We start from the raw sequence: 20,000 nt of genomic DNA on the forward strand, positions 1-20,000 counted from the left end.
CGAGTGGAGATTTAGTAGTGTTAGTCTCGGTAGGCCTAGTTTCCATTTCATGGGGTGTTATAAAAGTTGATTGTCAGGAAGTCCGTCATACGACCGTTAAACGATTTGCCATAATTGCTTATTTGTTAGAGTATTTTTTTATGTGTAAACAAATGGGAGTCGAGTGCAATAGACGCATGAACATTTTCATTTTTTTTTTTTTTTTTTTTTTTTTTTTTTTTTTTTTTTTTTTTTTTTTTTTTTTTTTTTTTTGGTTTTCTCAAGAAACGGACGTAGCCAAGTGTGTAATTTCGTAACCGGATCCGATTTGGTGAATAAGTTTTTTTTAAAGTAATATCTATTCACGGTAAATGACGTATCCCCTTCTTATTAAGATATTATATTTTGTATCTTGTTATACTTTTTGTTTTACAAGTATGGTTAAATTGCTGTAAATATTGTAACATTACAGTACTTAGCTTTGGAAGTGCAATAGGGCCTGTCACACACACACACACACACACACACACACACACACACACACACACACATATATATATATATATATGTTTTAGTTTCATATTTTCGTTAAACACAGACATGGAAACGTCAGCCATAAAGCCACCAAATCTGGTTAGAGCCACCATTAGAAAATAAGAGTAAATTTGTATTCATGGATGAAAAGTATTACGTACTATGAAGAGGGGGATTTTTTTTTTTTTTTTTTTTTTTGACGCAAAGAGGCGAGTCGTAACGACTCTAGAATTTGTAGGCGTGGTGAGATAAGTAAACTTTGATTGCTCATTGTAACTCCAGAAGAAGCTGCTATCCAGTAGCTATTTCTTAAGCATTAACAAAATGTAGTTCTCAAATTAGAGGGACCGTTGATGTACTTGTTAACCTGGCGTCAAGCCAGTCTAGACAAGTATAGAGTACTGATGGCGAAAAGTAAGTCGGGTTATTGCATGGATGGGTGACCCGTAACAAAAATACCTGACACTGTGTTCACATTAGGTCTTTGAACTTCCGCGGGACGAGGAATGCTAGGCCCATACATGTTATGGGCCTAGCAATCTCATCCCGATATAATATTTCGTAGAAAGGGTATTGTATCACTTTCGAATCTTCCGTCTTAAGGGGAAAAACATACATTGTTTGAGTTAATGAACATTAGAAACAGTATGTTTTGAGAATCATTAAAGACATATTGGAAAGACACACGAAGAAAAAATATAATCTTCAAAATGAACTGTACTGGGTAATTAACCCGGTAATATATCCACCAAGGTATCCACCTACGTATCTATAGACCTTGCTCAATGGGACGCCGTGTTTAGCACTAGCCCCTCGGGGATCAAAGATATCTTTTATTATTATAAATATAGAAATGGGTGTATATAATACGTTGATCCCCGAGAGCAAGTGTTAAACACAGCGTCCCATTGAGTTTCCGCCGTGTTTAGTACTAGCACCTTGTTTAGTACTAGCACCTTAGATACTGCAAAGTCAGCATTAATGTAGAAAGTGGGGGCAACATAGACCTCAGTGAAGTTTATGGTATATTTATGTTGGGGAAATTAGGATAACGTGGGCAAAAGCTAGAAATGTTTTGCATAGAATTGATGCGAGTTAATTAGGATGATTAATGAGACATAGAGACGAAAGATCTCTGCCTTTGGTAACCTTCTACAACTTCTATATAAGCTGAATGGTAGAGTAGTCTCCATTTTTTTACTGTAAGATAAGAGCAACGGTCACATTATTGTTTTCAGTAATTTTTACGGGGATAACTCTCTCTCTCTCTCTCTCTCTCTCTCTCTCTCTCTCTCTCTCTCTCTCTCTCTCTCTCTCTCTCTCTCTCTCTCTCCTGCGAGTAAAACAAGCCATTATAGTTTCTTAATGGCACTGTATGAATTAAATTATGCAAGAAGGGTAGAATCCAGTCTTAATTGGGAACTTAATACAGCAACCAGAACCACATGGCAACTTATCAAACGACCCCTGTTTTCTATTGATAGTTTCAGCAACAGCATTCTTCTTTGAAATGACAAATAAATCAGTCTGCTCCAAGTACCAAATTTCACATAAATATTACTCGTCAAAGAAAATGTCTACACGCTCGTCATTAAAAACTCGTGTTCTTTGTGTGTGTGTGTGGGGGGGGGGGGGGGCGTTGTGAAGTAGAGGTGTGCATTCCGTGTTTGTGAAGACTTTGGTCTCTAGTCTACGTCTGGGGAAAGTCTCTGTCAGAATTCTGTATCTGATAAAGGCTCTGCTTTCTCCAATTGTTGTGTTAGTCTGGGGGTCCAAATTCTACATTTGATCTGAATCTTGAGTGGTTCCCCGAATGAAAGCGGGATATGAAGATAGTAGTCGACTTCTTGAACGAACCAAGAGTAACAGGACTGTATTTTTAAATGCAAAAAGATATTTATACACGAAAAACTACTCGAAGGGGATGCGGCTTAGTGTATGATAAGATTTCGGCTTCAGTTATGTTACCATGACAACCATCTCGCCCGATCTCAAACTCAAGAGTTTTCGGGGATTTGAATGCTCCATAGGTAGTTAAACATTTGCGAAATCCTTTTCATACGGCAAATATATAACGCAGGTATAAGAAACCTATGCAATCATACGTAGGGTTCATTAATTCAGTGCTTGGTGTGCTCGCTTAGCCTGTTTTTGCATTCCGTTTTTCTTTTGACATTGTTTGTGTACAAACTTTGGAATGCCGATTTTCTGTGTATTCTTAAAAGTGTCATTCGTAGTCCCACTGCCCTCGCCCTCCTTTTTTTGTTGGTGCATTAGCAGAATTCATCTTTTCATTAAATTCTGAGTGTAGTGGATGTTTTCCCCGTCTCGTATATAGTTGCATAAAAAAGGAGAGTATACACCGGTATGAATAGATATTTGAATATTCTCAGTAATAAATATTTTGCTTTAAGTTCAAAGATAATCACAGGAAAACGAGGATTTATATAAGTTCACACAGTAATGAATTATAGACCTTACGTATGGCTGCATGGATTTCTTATACCTGTGCTCTATACTTGCCGCATGAAAAGGATTTCGCAAATGTTTAACCACCTATGGAGCATTCAAATCCCCGAAATCTCTTGGGTCTGAAATCGGGTGAGATGGTTGTCATGGTAACATAATTGAAGCCGAAAACTTTGAATGACAAGTTAATCTGGGAAGTTATTTACCGATTATATTATGTCAAATTTTGTCAAATTCTCGCAATCCCTTCTTGAGATAGGCTTTCAATGATATTATTTGTTAATACAATTTGTGAACCACACACTATATAGTAGATCCACATCAACCGTGCATTCGATGTCTAGGCCCGTCCCTTACGACGCTCCTGATTGGCTATTGATAAGCCAGTCACAGGGTTAGAAACTCTTAGTCTCTCTCGAGAGTTCACATGGGTAGGATCTAATTCCACCTCTCCTGAGCGATACGTCTTTCAGCAGAGGTGGAACATACATCCTGCCTATGTGAACTCTCTCGAGAGACTGAGAGTTTCCAGCCCTGTGATTGGCTTATCAACAGCCAACCAGGAGCGTCGTAAGGGACTGGCCTAGACGTCAAATGCACGGTTGATGTGAATCTACTATAGCACCTTGGAGGTGACGCTTAGGTAGCAAGCCAAAGTAGCACCGACAGTCACTGGTCTAAGGCCTTATTTTCTTGGCGGTTAACGAATCATCACAGTGGGCATAGATGGGTCATAGGTGCCCTGTATTTTCGGTCTGAGCTGTCGATGGATGGGAGATAGCAAGGTATATTGAATTCCTCATTTTGTGGTCTTTCCGTAGACTGTGGATGAGGATCTCAGATAAAGGAACTTCCTGGTTCAGGCGCTGATAATACCAGGATTTGGAAACTTTTTACTTTCGATTACCCCAATTACAATATGCGAGTGCGTATTCCTGCTTACTTTACCTTTGTTATACGCACGACTCACTAAAGCAATTCTCATTATATACGTCGAGTTCGTTCACTTATGGATGCGCACATGCATGAGCATTTTGCATGCATATGTGTGTGTGAGCATGTTTGATTACGCTTGTTGTTTTTTATTTTTATTTTTACATACTTGGTCCGTTGCTATATTTAACAATCGTGTTCTTTTACACACACACACACACACACAATATATATATATATATATATATTATATATATTATATATATATATATATGGTTGTGGAAAGCGAGCCAGACTTTTATTCGGGAAATTCCATTGCGTCTGTGTTGACCTAGCTGTGACTTAGGTGCCTGGATTGTAGTCGATTGTGGTGGGTTTCCGCCAAATCGGAGATACGGCATCGAGTTTGAAATATTTTATGAGTCACCGAGAACCGTATTGTACTCTGGTTTTTTAACAATTATTTTGGTACTTGTCAACCCAGGTCCCTCTCCACCCTAGCAGCAAGCATCCACAGTCGACTGATATTGCTACATATTTTATGATTTCTTCATTATAAAAATCATGGCGGAATTGACTCAAGTAATCATCCTGCTAGAATGAATTCATGTGCGCGTGGCTTCTTAATCAGTACTTTTCAACTTCGTAAATGTACCTTTAAAGAATTCTCGCTTCATCTTAGTTTTTGTGTTGGTGAATAATTGTGCTCAAATTTTTATGCCTCGTGGGGTGGGGTAGGGTAGGGCCGTCAGTGCACCTCACGTGGCGCACTGTAGGCATTACATAAGGATCTTTGCAGCGTCCTTTCGGTCCCTATAGCTGCAACCTCTTTAATTCTATTTACTCTACTTTCATTCTTGTTATCTTTCTTATATCTTGCTATCCACCCTTTCCAAAACAGTTATTCCATAGTGCAACTGCGAGGTTTTCCTCCGGTTACACCTTTCAAACTTACTCTCAATTTCCTTTCCAGTGCTGAATGACCTTATGGGTCCTATAGTTCGACAGATCTAAACTGATAGATTGTTTTCGTCTTTGGGTAAAAACCCTGTTGCCACATTTACCAGTATCCAGTTTTAAATACCTTACTTTATAACACATGAATCAATAAATCGGTAGTTTAAAGTTTCTAGCATGTTTTGCTTGACTTAAGCGTTCACATATTGTGATTATAATTTTATTTTTAAATAAAATGAGAAATCGCATTTATAAACGTAACAGATGTTTCAAAAAACGTTGCCACTTTTCCTGTTACCTTTGACAGGTGATATGCAGGTGGGCCAAGCCTATTAAACCATGAAATTTAAAGGAATTATCTCTTAGGCTACCCTTTGTGTAAGCCCCACCGCCCGGTCTAGCTGAGAACTCTAGCGCCAAAAAGAATGACTTCTTGCTTTAACAATAGTCAGTAGGAAAATTAATTTATTCCTACAGAAAGCACGCTGTGAAACGGGCAAATGCAGTTAAGCATTCCGAAAACTTCCAAACAGGCGATGCTGCAAAAAGGATAGCTGTTATTAAAGTAAGATCATCTGACGACGAAGATTCTTCGTAATGTACATTTTGTATAGAATCATATTATTACAATTCTTGCGATAATTATTGTAAATAATTTTTTTCTCCCAATGATGAGTTCATGTGCAACAACCTTATTAAAAGTAAAAATTGTTACACGCATTAGACCGTGAGTGAAAAAGGAAATGAAATTCAAGTAAATCATAACTTGATGAATTAGAATGAGGGGGAAACCTAAAATGAAGAGCAATGAAATCCAAAATATTACAAACTTGTTTAGGAAATGGATAGTATGGCAGACGGAAAATTCAAACAATAAAAAAGAATAAATAGAAGTAATCTACTGGCAAGATTGTAAGAAAATGTCATAAGACATACATACTGAATGGCAATTGCCGATTTTTTTTACTTTTAATGAAAAACATCATTATATACAATATGTAATATAAGAAGCAAAATATAAGGGTATAAGTCATAACAAATATAAAAATAAATAGTCTTAAAAGTAATAACCAAATAGAATAGGGATCGAGTTTACGGATTAGGATTTATACGGTCAGTTTCATTAGGTACTGTCCCAAATATTGCCTCCCTGGGAGATGGCTGAGGACTCAAGAAGGGGACGATTTAAAGGTTAAGAGAGAACTGGCAACAGGGTTTTTCTCAAGGAAGTAAACAATCTATCAGTTTAGATCTGTCGGACTATAGTGCTTGGCCTTTGGCCTAAACTCTGTATATCTACCATTCCAATTTCTTATGTCTAACGCTCCGTTATTGTAGTACAGGTGTACGTATGTAAAGCGATAAGCTGTGTAATTGTAGTTAACCACCATTACCTACATGCCCTTGGGTAAATAATGATCCCACTGCTTTTTAAATTGACCTTTTCCTGTTTCTTTCTCTCCCTACGATGTTGTTTAGGCCTATGGTCTCCTAAGTGTATAATCTATTGTACATTCATAATAGCATATCGCTTTCGTTTCGCGCCCTTCTTGTACCGAGATGACTCTGGTCTTTCGCTGAAGGTCAAGCCTTATTATCCTTTGTCCCTCGGCTCAGCCTTCATCCCTGGGTCAGAAGTCCTTACAACGCTTAGGGCATGAGGGCGGTACCTATGCTTTTTGGCTCCCACCCATCTCTCTTCCTCCTCCTCCTCCTCTCGTTCTTAGCGAGGCCACGATTCTACCATGGCCACCGTATGGTTCTACCCAGGATGTCTCTCCCATTCTATCCCACCCCTACCCAGCCACTTATGGGGCCCCCACCCCCTTCCGTTCCTCTGCCCACTAACCAGTCACAAAGACAGGCATGAAGACCTATCACAATACGTTTGGCACAGCATACCCTCCATCAAGACCTAAAGAAGAGAGCCCTTCTTTTGGTCTTGCCTTCGAACCTGTCCCTCCAAAGCGTTCCCAGCGGGAGAACCCTGTTCCGTTGAATTGGTAGATCTTGCATAAGAAAATCCTCATCATTTAACGAAGTCAGTCGAGGTTTTCCAAATTGTTGGTTAAGAAGTTCCTAGCTGGCCTGAGAGAAAGAAGGGCACGAATAAGAAGGAATGGAGGTGGTTGTCTTCGAATGTCATGCCCCCTCTCTTCCTCACTCGGACCCCGGTCTCTCTCTCTCTCTCTCTCTCTCTCTCTCTCTCTCTCTCTCTTTCATGCTAATAAGTCTTCCATCTCCCCCTATTGTAATGGCGTTATCTTACCGTATCTTATGTCCATCTCCACTTTCTAATTTTGGGGTATCTCGCTGTACTTGTATATATAGTACGATGCCCTGTTACCATAAGTAACTCACTGGTTCGGATTTTCCTATTTTGTACAATGAGTCATTACCTTGGAGCCTTCAGTATTTACCATTCAATTTATGAAGATCTAGAAATGCAGTTAGCTCAAGTTAGGCGAGTAGACTTTGCACGGGTTATGTAACTTCTTATTTGACGTTTACAGTCAAGGTCCAAGGAATGGTTACAACCCGTGTAATACTGGCAAAATATTCGGTAATACCCAACGCATATATTGTGGAATACAACATTTTTACTGTTATCGTTCATCATATTCTTTTAAATAGAACTCAGTCATCTGCTTGTCTTCATGAATTTTGCCTCTGATATTACAATCTTATATTGGATTCTATCCTAATCATAAGAAAACTTAATACTCTCTCTCTCTCTCTCTCTCTCTCTCATTGTTATCTTCAGTCCCAAGGTCAGAGAGGAGACGTCTAAGGACCGCCTGTGAAAAGGAGTGCTGGTATACAAGGGACGAGGAGGAGGGCGTTTGAGGTCCTATTCTCCTGAGGGAGGGTAGAGGGAGGTCTTTGTGGGGTCCTTGAGATTCTCTGGGTCCCGGGAGGTAGGAGGGACAATGTGACCCGGGTAGTAGTAGTGGCTTACTCGGATCGCTTCGGAATTTTATGTGGCCACCAGAGAGACTCGAGGTTTTCGTAGGTTAGGTAGGAAGTGACTCGAGAAAATGTCATCGGGTTTCGATGATTTCGTCATTTGTATTCTTGCGTCTTTTGTAAGGACGATGGGAAATGCTGGGCGAGTCTGGCACGGCTTATGGGATGCTTTACACAGTGTTGTGTTTATTTCCTTTTAATGGCGACTTTGCGCCTATAATAATCATAACGATGATAATAATCCAGCATTGTATTTTTTCGTCCTCAAACCGTATGCTCTGTGTGATGTGATCGGAGCTTGTAAATCTGGAAAGTTAATTGCAGTGGTTAGGCGAATGAAATATCGATTAAAAAGTCTACTTCATGTTCATCATACCACGTACACCCATTGTCATGTTTGCCCAACGAACCACGGATATATTTTTGTGACATTTTCGTCAGAAATCGTGCACAGATATCTTGGGAGTTTTCAGCGGAATACTTGATTTCTCCCAAGAGCTTTTGCTGTTATTGGTATGATTCTTTAGAGTCCTAACCTCTTAATACGGGATGCCCCTGAAGTTACCGTCCAGTTATTTCCTCTCCGTATAGGAGTGGTAGTGCCGTCAGTGCACCTCATGAGGTATACTGTTGGCATTGCTTAAGGCTCTTGCCCCGTCCCTTCTGCCCTTAGCTCTAACCCCTTTCATTTCTTTTACTGTACCTCTATTCATATTCTCTTCCTTCCATCGTGCTTTCCACCCTCTTCTAACAGTTCCTCCTGTTACGCCTTTTAAACCTTTTCACTGTCAAATTACGTTTCAGCTTTGAATGACCTCATAGGTCCCAGCGCTTGGCCTTTGGCCTAAACTCCATTCAATTCAAATCACAGTTCCTCACCTTCAAGACCTTACCTTTTTACTGTCAATTTACGTGTCAGCGCTGAATGACCTCATAGGTCCTAGCTCCTGACCTTTCTGTTCAGTTCAGTTGAATCCAGTTATTTCTTCGGTTGTTGAATGAAGGATGAATCCCTTGTCCAGAAAGCATCCACAGCATCATCAACCACAGCGATTCCTACAGTTATTAGAATCATATCAGCTTTCCTGAAAAGAGTGCATACAGTTCTGAATCTCGGATGAATGCAGTTCGCCTTGCATTGACGAGGGAAGGCCGTGATCTGTTTCTCAGGTCAGATGACCTTGATACGGGATACCTTCGGCTCCAGATCATATGTCCTCTAGAGTATGTGCATCCTGGTGTGCCGCTCTTCCCAGCCGTTGCTATCGGGGGATTTAATGCTCTGTGTTTGCTAGCTATACTCCGTTCCTCTTTGTATCGTAAATGGCAACTACTCTAGATGATTTAATACACTAGTGTCTGTTTACGGTAGGTTTGTTGTATGTGGATGTTTGTGCATGCTACTTTTTCCCTCTGTATTGTAAATGGCTAAACTTCAAGGTTTAATGCATTAGTGCCTTATTTTACAAAGATATGATTTAAACAAACTTTGTTGTGCTTTTCGATGTCATTTTGATCGAGTTAATATATTTAGGTCAGACTATAAATCTATTTTAGTTGTGTGGAAGCTACACATTTGAACGAAACTAGAAACACAGGCCTTTTTTTGTGCAAAATATACACAATGTTTTAATTACGCATAAAAATGTTAAGAGCTTGCGTGTTCATTTCTGCCAAAAGCGTACACTGTTCACCCTTGTCTTTATCCATTTATGTGCAAATAAACTTATAATTCTCGAACTGCGTAAAGTCAACATATCCAACGTATAATTTTCAGCCTGCATAAAGTCAACATATCCAACGTATAGTTCTCATCCTGCATAAAGTCAACATATCCGACGTATAATTCTCATCCTGCATAAAGTCAACATATCCAACGTGTAATTCTCATCCTGCATAAAGTCAACATATCCAAAGTATAATTCTCAACCTGCGTATTGTCAACATATCCAACGTATAGTTCTCAGCATGCATAAAGTCAACATATCCAACGCATAATTCTCATCCTGCATAAAGTCAACATATCCAACGTATAATTCTCATCCTGCATAAAGTCAGCATATGCATCTTGCCAAATGTCAGCTGGTTCTTGGGACCTGAAGCCCACCTCTCAGCTCGTGATTACTGGAAGCTGTAACATGAGCGACCTCAAACCATTGTTGCGTAGGACGTACATGCTAACTTTTGTATGTTCGTGCTGTGTTTAGCACCGTAAGATTTTAATTGAAGCCATTTTCAGTGTCAGTGTGATGTCAGCTGCTCTCTGTTGTCTCGTGGTGAGGCGATTTTGCTGTATTGAACCGAAGAAACAGGGGCTTTGGATAGGAAGTCTTGCTTAAAATTGTTATTTCAGGCGGCCATGCCGTTCTTTCTTGAATGGTTACCTTGAGAGCTTGCATGTAGTCGATCAGATGGAGAAATAAGCCAGTTGTTATCTTTGCGCTGGCTATAAAAACTCAACTGCTTTATGAAACCAACTTGAACTGATCGTGTGTGTGTGTGTGTACGTGCGTGTATGTGTGCTAAAAGGTTCCTGGGTGTAAACTACCTTATAAGGCGTTTATGCAACATCATTATTGGTCCTGGAACAGCAGGCGTGACTTGCCAAGCCAAGGAACGGGAAGGAGGAGGGGGAGGAGAAGGAGTGGTGGCGGATTTCTTTTTAGACAAGATCTGGTTCCTAATGATGGCGTGGCTGAAAAATTTGGATTTCGTTTTTAACAGCTTTGATTACTGTGCAAGGAATCGGGTCGATTGCTGACGTCTAATTTGAACTCTTTGCGTGCGTGGAAAAGGTGGAATGGTTTACGGAGAAAGTTATTTTATGAGGGCTACTTTAAGTTAAAGGATGATTTCGTTTTACTAATGTGAGAATCAATACGAACGCTAAGAAAATATATCGCTAAAGATTCGTATATTGCATCGACACTAATATATTATGGTTTACAAATACCTGTAGTGAATTACGTTGAAACTGTCGTTCAGAATTCCCCCCACCCCACATGCAATATGATTATATGTATATATTATATATATAAATATGTATATATATATATATATTATAACTATATATATTATATATATATATAATGTATATATATAGATATTGTATATATATACATACATATATATATATATATATATATATATATATATATATATGGTATATATATATATGTGTGTGTACAAGATGACGAGTTCATCTCCGGTGCCCTTTTGGTATTTTTCCTTAATAAAAGATAAAAAAATTAAAACATGGTGAACCACATCAATCTCGTCCTTTTTTTTTTTTTTTTTTTTTTTTTTTCTTTTTTTTTTTTTTAACTCAGACCATTTTCGCTTCACTTTGATTGTTTCGTAAATGTGCGCAGGTGTGAGTTGATGTGCCTTGATGATTTTTGGGTTGAATTATACAACGGTTTACAATTTTGTGTGCTGGATAAATCGCTCTGATTCGCTCAACACAAGCGCATTCGCACGATATATATATATATATATATATATATATTATATATTATATATATATATATATATATATATATAGAAAGAGAGAGAGAGAGAGAGACTGCACTAGGAATGTAAAAGGATTTTGATGTACTAGAATGACTCGCTCAGCACAAGCACACTCACGAGAGAGAGAGAGAGAGAGAGAGAGAGAGAGAGAGAGAGAGAGAGACGAGAGAGAGAGAGAAGAGAGAGAGAGTGGAATGTAACATGAACCTGCCATCTGAGTTAACGGGATCTCATGATCATTCAAATGGAAAGTAAAGTCTAAACTACTTCGCTTCATTGAGTCGCGTGTCCCGTCACTCAAGATTCATAGAATTACGTAAATTATGGTTCGTCTCATATATATATATAATTAGAATGAAGGCCCAAAAGACCTTATTATTGGTACTCTACGTGGTTTTAACGTCGTTTTTACTGCCAAGTTCATTAACTGAAGTTGTGATGCGTTTATTGGAATCTGGATGCTTAATGCACTTGCTGTGTTAACGCCGTCACCCACAGAGGTCAGGTAGGAGCGCTTATCATCTATAATCTCCTTTGGGTTTAAGGTTTTCCCGAGGTAAAGGGAAGGCTATATGTATTATTTTTTTATTATTATTATTTTTTTATGTGGGCTGGATTGAAAATGTAAACATGTCAGAGTGTAATAGTGATATTATCTACACAGATGTTTACATTTTTATATATATATATATATATATATATATATATATACTATATATATATATATATATGATATATACATATATATATACATATATATATATATATATATATATATAATATATATATATATATTATATATATATATATATTATATATATATATATTATATATATCACGATAGGATCCACAGTACTAATCGTTATTTATATTAGCAAACATATATATTCAGATTGAAGCAGAAGGATGACCGAAAGCTGTAAGCTCTGTATATATTTTTACAAATACATTTCGTCTTTATAATAAACATTATTACTGTGGATTCAGAAGGCCAACATTGTGTTTTTATATTTCAGCTGTGACCCCTTTCGTTTCTTTTACTGTACATCCTTTCATATTCTCTGTCTTCCATCTTACTATCCACCCTCCCCTAACAATTATTTCATAGTGCAATTGCAACATTTTCCTCCTGTTACACCTTTCAAACCTTTTACTTTCAATTCTTATTTCAACGCTGATTGACCTCATACGTCCCAGTGCTTGGCCTTTGGCCTAAATTCTATGTTCAGATCAACAAAAATTGTCTTATACGTCGCAGAATCTTACAGCATTGGCATCACGATGTTCCAGGCATTCAAGAGGCCTTATTCTAGAACTAATGGTTTCTTTAAATAATTAATTATGCACGATTGCTTTTTAAAAGGACGCCAAAATTGGGAATGTTTTGCGGGTGTTTTCTTATAATTGTCATGTGACAAAGGAACTTAGTAAACATTTCAATTGCTCATATATATATTTGAATGAGAACCAATACAGGCGAATGTTAGTACGGATTCTTGTGAAATAAGGGAATGTGTAATTAATGGAAATATTTTAATAAAAGGGAAGAAATATATATTATGATTTAAAGACAGTAGGATTTTCATTTTAATAATATTGAATTTTTGGATAATTGCGCCCTATTTTCTAACATGTTGTTTTTATTCAAAGAATTTTTTTTATATTTTACAATGCTTCTCTGTCCATCATACTTGATTGTTGCAGAAGAACCTTTTTTTTCAGAGGGACATTTCAGTTCTTTGTAAAAAATCACTGTTGTTAATTGAGAGGACGGTTATTAAAAAAAAAAGGAGGGGGGGGGGCGGGGGGCGGGGGCGTGGGCGTGGGATGGAGATATCCAAATATGTTTCCCAGGCGATTTGGGCCATCTGTTATGGGGGACTGTATCACGCAACCTGCTATCAAAGCTTTGGCCGGAGTTGATTACAGTGCCGCATTTTAATTGATAATGGCCCTCCCCTTCAGGATTGGGTAGTGGGAGTAATTTGCGGTTCGTGATAGTGGCGTTTTTTTTAACCACTTGTTGGGTAACGCTTGGCTTGTTGTGCCATGGTCCAATCCCTTTGTTGCAACTTTGCAAGCATATTGATCTCTTGGTACTTTCATTAAATGGTTATTTAACTTTCGATTATTGTTTAAGCCTTTCGGATAAGATCTTACGATTTAATGTAATCCTGATTATTGCTTTATACTCATGTGGTTAATTAAAAACTGTCTATACTTATTCAAAGCCTGTTCTTCGACTCATGTGGTTAAATAAGGATTGTCAACTTATTCAAAGTCCGATTCTTCTGTGCGAAAGGAAAATACTCCATATATCAGAACTCAACAATAGGAAGCTTTACTCTGCTATATCCTCGTGAACAGCATAACTCCCCCCCCCCCCCCCCCCCCCCCCCCCCCCCCCCCCTTGTACAGTTACTGGACCATAGCCAAATCTTGTGACGTCACTCCTTGATGACGCTTTGCCCTTTGGTGCCCAAAAGAATTGAGGTTGATAACAAAGCAACATAACAACCCCAAGTATTTTCCCAGAACTAACCCCTTCTCCTTTCCTGCTTTGTTTCCTCTTCTTCCCCTTCTCTCTTCGTCTATCACTGTCTTCCCTTTGTAATATGCCTTATGGCTTTCGCTATCAATTTTTTTTTTCAAGTGTTGCAATGGTCTATATCCGTGACCTTTCGCTGGTTGCAAGATGCGTGTAATTATGACGTGCTAATGAAATGAGTGACCTTTTCAAGTCTGGTATGGGTTTGTGTTATGATCTCACGATGAGGTTGATACGAGAGAGAGAGAGAGAGAGAGAGAGAGAGAGAGAGAGAGAGAGAGAGAGAGAGAGAGAGATCATTTGTATCTTGGGTTATCAAGTCAAAGATGCATTCTCAACAAGAATGTCATTAACATAATCGGGTCACATTTCTGGATGTTCTGTTATCCATGGAAGTTGAAAACGATGTATTCACGCACAAGTATTTAAAAAATAAAAAGAATAATGACTTGTCCTGTTTTTTTACGCGTTTGATAGTAGGCAAGCGAGGTTAACTTGTTATTTGTCAGCTATGCAGCGCTGTACAGAGACAGGAAGACTATATAGCTTATTGAATGTTAAGTAATCATGAATAATGATAGCGTACAATAAAAAAAATCTATCACATGTGAAAGTGATTTCAATTATGATAGTAATGAAAATATCATTGTGAGTAGTAATTGTAATGAGACTAATAACATCAGTATTACCCTCATCAGATACAGCTTCAGGCTTTGTTCGTTATTCATCGAATTAAGCCAGCAGAGAAATTTTTTCTGAAGAGAAGGATTCGACTCTCTCTCTCTCTCTCTCTCTCTCTCTCTCTCTCTCTCTCTCTCTCTCTCTCTCTCTCTCTCTCTCTCGGACCCCAAATAACCAATGAGCCGTGAACGCTAACTTCATGTTGTTAAGCGTGACGCCGAATGAAACTTCAACGTAAAAGACCTTCCTAAAAACGAGCGAAAGCCGCGTCAAAGTGAGTCTGAGGAAAAGTAGGAGACTCGTGTAGTAAAACACCGAAGGAAAAGTGAATAATAAGTAGGTTTCGTTGTGCTACGAATGCGTGATTTATTCCTCCGTCTCTTTTATGGTAGCTCTCTGCACGGAAAAGTCGGGCGGCGCCGTGTGAGTAATGCTCCCAAACTTTTTTTTATTATTTTTTTGGTGTAGATTTCATCACTTTTGGTCGCAAATTGTGACGTTTAAAAAATCGTTATTTGAATAAAAGTTATGATTAGGCGTCTGATATTATCGATCAAGCAACTGCAATTGGGTGTAACGTTGAGAAATAAGCGCTGTCTGAAAACTTTCCAAACCCAAATACGAGGCATATATTTAAAATATCTTCCGCTGGTTTAAAAAAAAATGGTAATGTTTATAGCAAAGGGAAATCCAATGTTTTTTTCCTTTCTTTTTACAGGAAGGAAAAAAATATTGATTAATACGAGCAGCATTTGTACAATGTTGTATTTGATAGGAAGGTCTGCCATCAATACTGTTACAATTAAATCGAATATACTGCTCATGTGACTGCTTAATAATGGCATTGATAAAAATGACGGTAGCTAAATATCGGGTGGTGCAAGGTCATCGGACAGGAAGGCTCGATTTATTGCATGCAATCAAAATACCTCTCCATTCCAGATGATGATGATGATAATGAAATGAGAGAGAGAGAGAGAGAGAGAGAGAGAGAGAGAGAGAGAGAGAGAGAGAGAGAGAGAGAGAGAGAGAGAGATTTTAATTAAAGTGTATTTAAGACAAATTTATGTATCTTGGCCAAGTAGTTCCTATATTGATTAAAAATACAGATGTGAATTATTTCGAGTGACAACAAATTTATTATAGCTTACTTTTTATACTATTTTAGGGAAAAGAAACGATTAAAAACTAAACGTATTTGTTTTACATTTTTATTCTAGTCCACCTGATGAGCAATGTCCCGAGAATACCGTCAGCATTCAAAAAGGTGAGGAAATGTGATGTTATGCAGATGAAGGTGTAAAATGGTTAGAATGGAGGAAAGGATAAATCAGCGTGTTTTGAGGTGGTCTGGTCTTGTGTACAGGATGCAGGACGGTAGACTGTACAATTCGGAAGTGTTAGGAAGGACACGAGGAATGCTACGGTTTTGAAATAATTCCAGTGGCAACGTCGTTTCCCTCAGGAAATAAGGACTTGAGAAAAATATCTGATCATGGCCATGGCGGCCTGAATTTACTCTCTCTCTCTCTCTCTCTCTCTGTCACACACACACACAGAAATAAAGTATGTCTGCGTCTAGATATATGGGACTTTATGTTTTACTTTTTAAAAGGGTAAATATTGAGGTAAGTGATTCGTAACGGTTTGCCAATAAGAAATGGTTATAAGTTCTGTCATTAGAAATGGATGGATATTTTCGATCTGTTATTCAAGTAGATTTTGAAATTAGAATATTTTAGTACAAAGTCATTTGTTTTTCGTAACTTACCGAATCTGTTGACGATTTAAGGTCGTGCAGTTGATACAATTGTAATGATTTGATCGGTGCGACTGAAATCACGTAAAGTTCAGTCACGTGTTCATGACCTTTTCGTCTGCCTTGAAGCATTCGTTTCTCTTTTGTAAAAAGCTCTGTGAATTAATGAATTGTTTGAAAACGAAAGTAAGGATATGAATGATAGAGTTGTTTTTCATTTAATGTTCGAAAATATATCCAACTTGCATAAGAGATAGACACATTATGCATATTTCTGAAAATTGGTAGACGTTTTGATAAGGTTATACAGAGGCGGTTCATGATTTTTGTTGTTAGTTATCGTCACTATCTTGCATTCCTGTTGTGAAGGCTAAATCATGTTACTTATCGTTACGAGGCAATACCTGTGTAGCTTGTATCTTAAACAAGACTGCATTTTTTTTTTATGCAACGCCTCTTGCCTGAAAGAATAGGCAGTTAAGTAAACTCTCTCTCTCTCTCTCTCTCTCTCTCTCTCTCTCTCTCTCTCTCTCTCTCTCTCTCTCTACTCAAATTTTTACTTTTGGAAAAGAATTCTGTATTTTATTCCGATATGCTCACATTTACCAAGTTGTATCCAAAAGGGTGCTCATATAATGAACAGTAAAGAGATAGGTGAAATGATAGATTACTGTTATTTCATTTTCAAGGCCATTTTCAAGGTCTGACACTCTCCATAGTATATCATTAAAAGCAGAGGCGAGGACTAATTTTTTATGCTGGTCTTCAGTCACATTTATCCGGCATTATTTGGGGAATGAAGTGATGTCCCTCGTAACACGGTAGTTTAATTTATGAATTGATTGTGGTTCATTATCAGTATTATCTAGACTACAATTTTGGAGAGAGAGAGAGAGAGAGAGAGAGAGCGCTGTGCTTGCCGAAAGCACAAGGACTTCGAGAAGCTTATTGCACGTTTGAGCATAAGATTACGTTTTTTTTAACCGTGGCTGTTGATTTTACGTTTTTATTTTGACTTGATGGATGTTTAGCGTGTGATAGCATACACCTACGATGCTTTGTGGTATTTACACGACAAAATATGTGCCCTTGAGTGTACAAATAGATTTTTAATGATAATGCATACCCAACCCCCTTATTTATATGAGCTCGTGTTTTTTTCCTTTCTACTGTTTCTTACATTACTTTTTTTTTTTTTTTTTTTTTGCGAAATTAGTACTTGAGGCATTGATTCAGCTGTTTCATTGTGTGGCCTTGAGACAAATTAACTATATCTCAGCTAAACCAATTTGCCAGTCATTTCTCTGTTCACCATTATTTGCGAATAGTTTTAAAGATAACTGCTCGAAATTATGACACGTGCATATCATGACAGATTTCTATTTCACGACATTCATTAATACGTATAACTGTTTCTCGTGTATTTAGTTGTTATTTGTACTCTCTTCCTGTGTCGTTCGATTCGTAGACAATGCTATACTGATAGACCCGCCACAGCGTTTTTTGTTTTGTTTTTTTGTTACGCCGGTCTTCAATCTCATTCTGCATTATTTGAGAAGTGAAGTGATGTTTTCAGTATCATGGTAGTTTAATTTATGAATTATGGTTCATTATCAGTATTAGCTAGACGACAGTTCTGGAGAGAGAGAGAGAGAGAGAGAGAGAGAGAGAGAGAGAGAGAGAGAGAGAGAGAGAGAGAGAGAGAGAGAGAGAGACGTCGTAATGTCGGCACCTGGCATCTCTGTTTAATCATTATGTTCAGGGATAATCTTTGTGAACCTCATTGCCATGGGAAGTTCAGATAAACATGACTCAGCGTTTTTTGACAACAAAAGGAAGGTTTACTTTGTATTAAAAGAACGATTCGGCAGAGACACTATTATTTTGGTGTCAGGTGTGGTATTCTTGTTAATGAGTTCTTTCCCAAGTATAGATATTCTAATAATTTATTTTAGTCTTTGAAAAGTTACATAGAAAAAGCCAGGAATAAGAATGAAATATTAGCCTTTGGTAACAAAAATACTCTGATAACACACTATGAAGAACGAAAAACGTATATAATCATTTGTAGTAGCCAAATATATATATATATATATATATATATATATATATATATATATATATATATATATATATATATATATATATATGCTTAAAAAATTCACAGTAGATGCACGTGACTTCATAAATAAGCGAATACCACGGGAAATGAAAGTCAGGATCCCAAGCGCTTCGTCTTTATTCAGACATCGTCAAGGAGCTACTAAAGTACAATCGGAGAGGAAGGCCTCAGGTACAAACAAGATCAGGAATACCAGATGGTTAATTATCAAAAGGGGTAAAAATTAAAAGGGATAATCCAGGATTATCGGATATCACACGGTCACAAACTTAAACAGATTCTGACCCGCTAACCGAAATTACAAAGTATCTTTACAGAATCCAAAACATGTAAAAAACTGAATATATTAATTTTGTTGCTTATATTTATCTACAACTTTTTTCATTATGAAAGCATCAAGTTTAAATAAACCAAGACTTAAATTTAGAACATTTCTATTATTTGACTTGATAAAACAAGATTCAATGATATTCCTTTTAACTGTGTCATTACATGGGACTAAGGCTCTTGCTTGACTCCAGTTAATAGGATGGTCTAAATCTCTCATATGTACAAATAATGCATTCGATATTGCCCAGTTCTCACAGAATATTGATGTTGCTTAAGACGCTGTGAAAGAGATTTGCCAGTCTGTCCGTAATAGATTTTATCACACTTTTTGCAAGGAATCATATATGCAGCCTGGAAGATCTTTAGGAGAATTTTTGATTACTAAACTCTTGACATTAATATTACTGAAAACAACATTTATATATAATATTATATATATATATATATAATAATATATATATATATACACATAGTATGACTAATCCACCTACAGCAGTTAGTATTGTACTTATGTTCATAAAATAAAGCAGATGAAGTAGCTAAAACATTAGAAGACCTCACTTTCCACCGCCCAGTGTACAACTGGAAGAGTAAATCTTTATGGTAAAAGGAAATGGTCTATGTGCGGACGAATTTATTTATATTTCCCTTCTCTTGGTGAGAGGGCCGAATGCATAGATTGCAAACAGTGATACTCATTGTTGCAGAACATGACATCATTGTTCTTCGGTTTGTGCTTGTGTCGTGTAAGATAACACGAAGACGTTACAACAGAATATGGAATGCTCGATCCCCCAAAGATGTTCATTCCACCAATGCGGGGATGACGTGTGTGTAGTGATTTCGATGCGTCATGAATAGTTATCTTATCGCGGGATACCGGTTGTCAGTCTTCCCTGATACATTTGAAGGTGTGGGATCAATTTCATGACCAATCTCTTGTATTTAATAATGGCGACTGGTCTTTGTAACTATTATTAAACCAGTGTCTCTAACGCGGCTTGACCTGGCCTGGTCACACCGAGTTACGCTTGGAAAGTAAACCAGTCCAACCAATGACCAATTAAGTATGAAGCTGTTTGCACTGATCCTTTCGGAAAGCCTGACTACCATCTGGACCCTCGAGGTCTCATATCGTTGGCTTGTTTCTTATGATTTTTTTTTTTCCCGTGAGTGACGAATTCTCTTCCCACCATAAATTCGGAGTG

At 37.7% G+C, this 20,000-nt stretch overlaps 1 protein-coding gene across 2 annotated transcripts in view; it reads left to right on the top strand.

Moving 5' to 3' along the window:
• Window positions 1-20,000, top strand: part of LOC135207495 (basic proline-rich protein-like) — a 65,479-nt gene that overhangs the window by 306 nt on the left and 45,173 nt on the right. Inside the window, exon 2 of one of the 2 annotated variants that reach the window (XM_064239305.1) lies at window positions 15,802-15,848. The exons of the other annotated variant lie outside the window; for it this stretch is intronic. Coding sequence (XP_064095375.1) covers window positions 15,817-15,848 — 32 coding nt within the window. The 5' untranslated portion in view covers window positions 15,802-15,816. The remainder of the gene's footprint in view (window positions 1-15,801; window positions 15,849-20,000) is intronic. 2 annotated transcript variants of the gene reach the window in all.

Source organism: Macrobrachium nipponense, chromosome 32 (assembly GCF_015104395.2).
Source record: "Macrobrachium nipponense isolate FS-2020 chromosome 32, ASM1510439v2, whole genome shotgun sequence".
Lineage (NCBI taxonomy): Eukaryota > Metazoa > Arthropoda > Malacostraca > Decapoda > Palaemonidae > Macrobrachium > Macrobrachium nipponense.